Here is a 1,113-nt window from a genome sequence, read left to right on the forward strand (position 1 = left end):
AAACAATTCTAATTCGACTTTACTTTTCTCGAACCTGCCGCACGTGGTAACCCTACTGTTGAGTTAGCCCCTGGAACTCAGTTTTGGATTGCATGCCCTGGTGGTGAATTCTCCGACGATCTTAGTGCAAACGGTGAATTAATGACATGTCAAGGTGGGATTAACATTACTACTAGAACTGGAGAAGTATATGATTACAATAACATTACTTGCACTATGCTTCCCAATCAAAGACCTGAATTATATGAACTTATTCCTACTAACCCTGATATTAGATGCGCCAATTTCTACACACCTATTCAAATAGGGTATATGGTAAACAATCACTTCGTTTCGGTACTTACCACATGTTTTAACCACTTGGTCTTGACTCCCGTATATACTCGACATGAATTAACTCCTTGGGCGCGAAGAGGCAACAATGGAGATCCTCCAGATGTATTTCAATCGTCCGCGTTTTATAATGGAATAGATGTTAACAATTTATATGCCACTAGTACCGATATTATTCATGGTTTGGGTTTTGCTACTTATCCCATTCCCAATAATCCTTTAAATACAGGAGATCTTGCTCCAAACGCCGATTTTTTATATCAGTTTCAAAGAGATGCAACATTTAGTTATCTCAATGTTGCTCCCCAGTGGACAAGATTTAACTCCGGAAATTGGGAGAGATTGGAAAATGGAATTGCACTTTTAACGCAAAGACGTAATAATGGAGTTGCAACAGTTTTAACTGGAACGTTAAATATTCTTACTTTGACCGAGGGGGATTTTACGGAATCAATATATTTACTTCCAGGTGATCAAAAGTTACCTGTTCCAGAATTTTTTTGGAAATTTGTTTTATATCCTACGGTGGCGGAACAATATGTCTTTTTTGGCAGTAATATTCCTGATCGGGCACCAAATTTCATACCAACTATATGTGCACAAGACGCATTGCAAGAAGCACAAACTGCGTGGGGATTAGGAGGGATTGATAATACCGATCCGTCGTTGGGAATCATCTATGCATGTAGGGCCGCCGAGGTAAATCATCCAGTAATAAGACAGATAGTGGATGATGTGATGGCCGAATTTAACCTCGCTCCTCGTAAGCACTGGAAATAA

At 39.4% G+C, this 1,113-nt stretch overlaps 1 protein-coding gene across 1 annotated transcript; it reads left to right on the plus strand.

Moving 5' to 3' along the window:
• The first annotated feature begins 216 nt into the window (after window positions 1-216).
• LOC135138003 (uncharacterized) lies at window positions 217-1,113 on the plus strand. Its single transcript, XM_064067812.1, has one exon. It carries the CDS (start codon window positions 217-219, stop codon window positions 1,111-1,113), a length of 897 nt encoding a protein of 298 aa, XP_063923882.1.

The sequence above is a fragment of the Zophobas morio genome, unplaced genomic scaffold, assembly GCF_036711695.1.
Source record: "Zophobas morio isolate AGI-343-1 ecotype UQ-CSIRO unplaced genomic scaffold, CSIRO_AGI_Zmor_V1 ptg000030l, whole genome shotgun sequence".
Taxonomy (NCBI): domain Eukaryota; kingdom Metazoa; phylum Arthropoda; class Insecta; order Coleoptera; family Tenebrionidae; genus Zophobas; species Zophobas morio.

Excerpts from the sequence above, each read along its gene's own strand:
- LOC135138003 (XM_064067812.1), top strand. The coding sequence starts at position 217 with ATGCTTCCCAATCAAAGACCTGAATTATATGAACTTATTCCTACTAAC.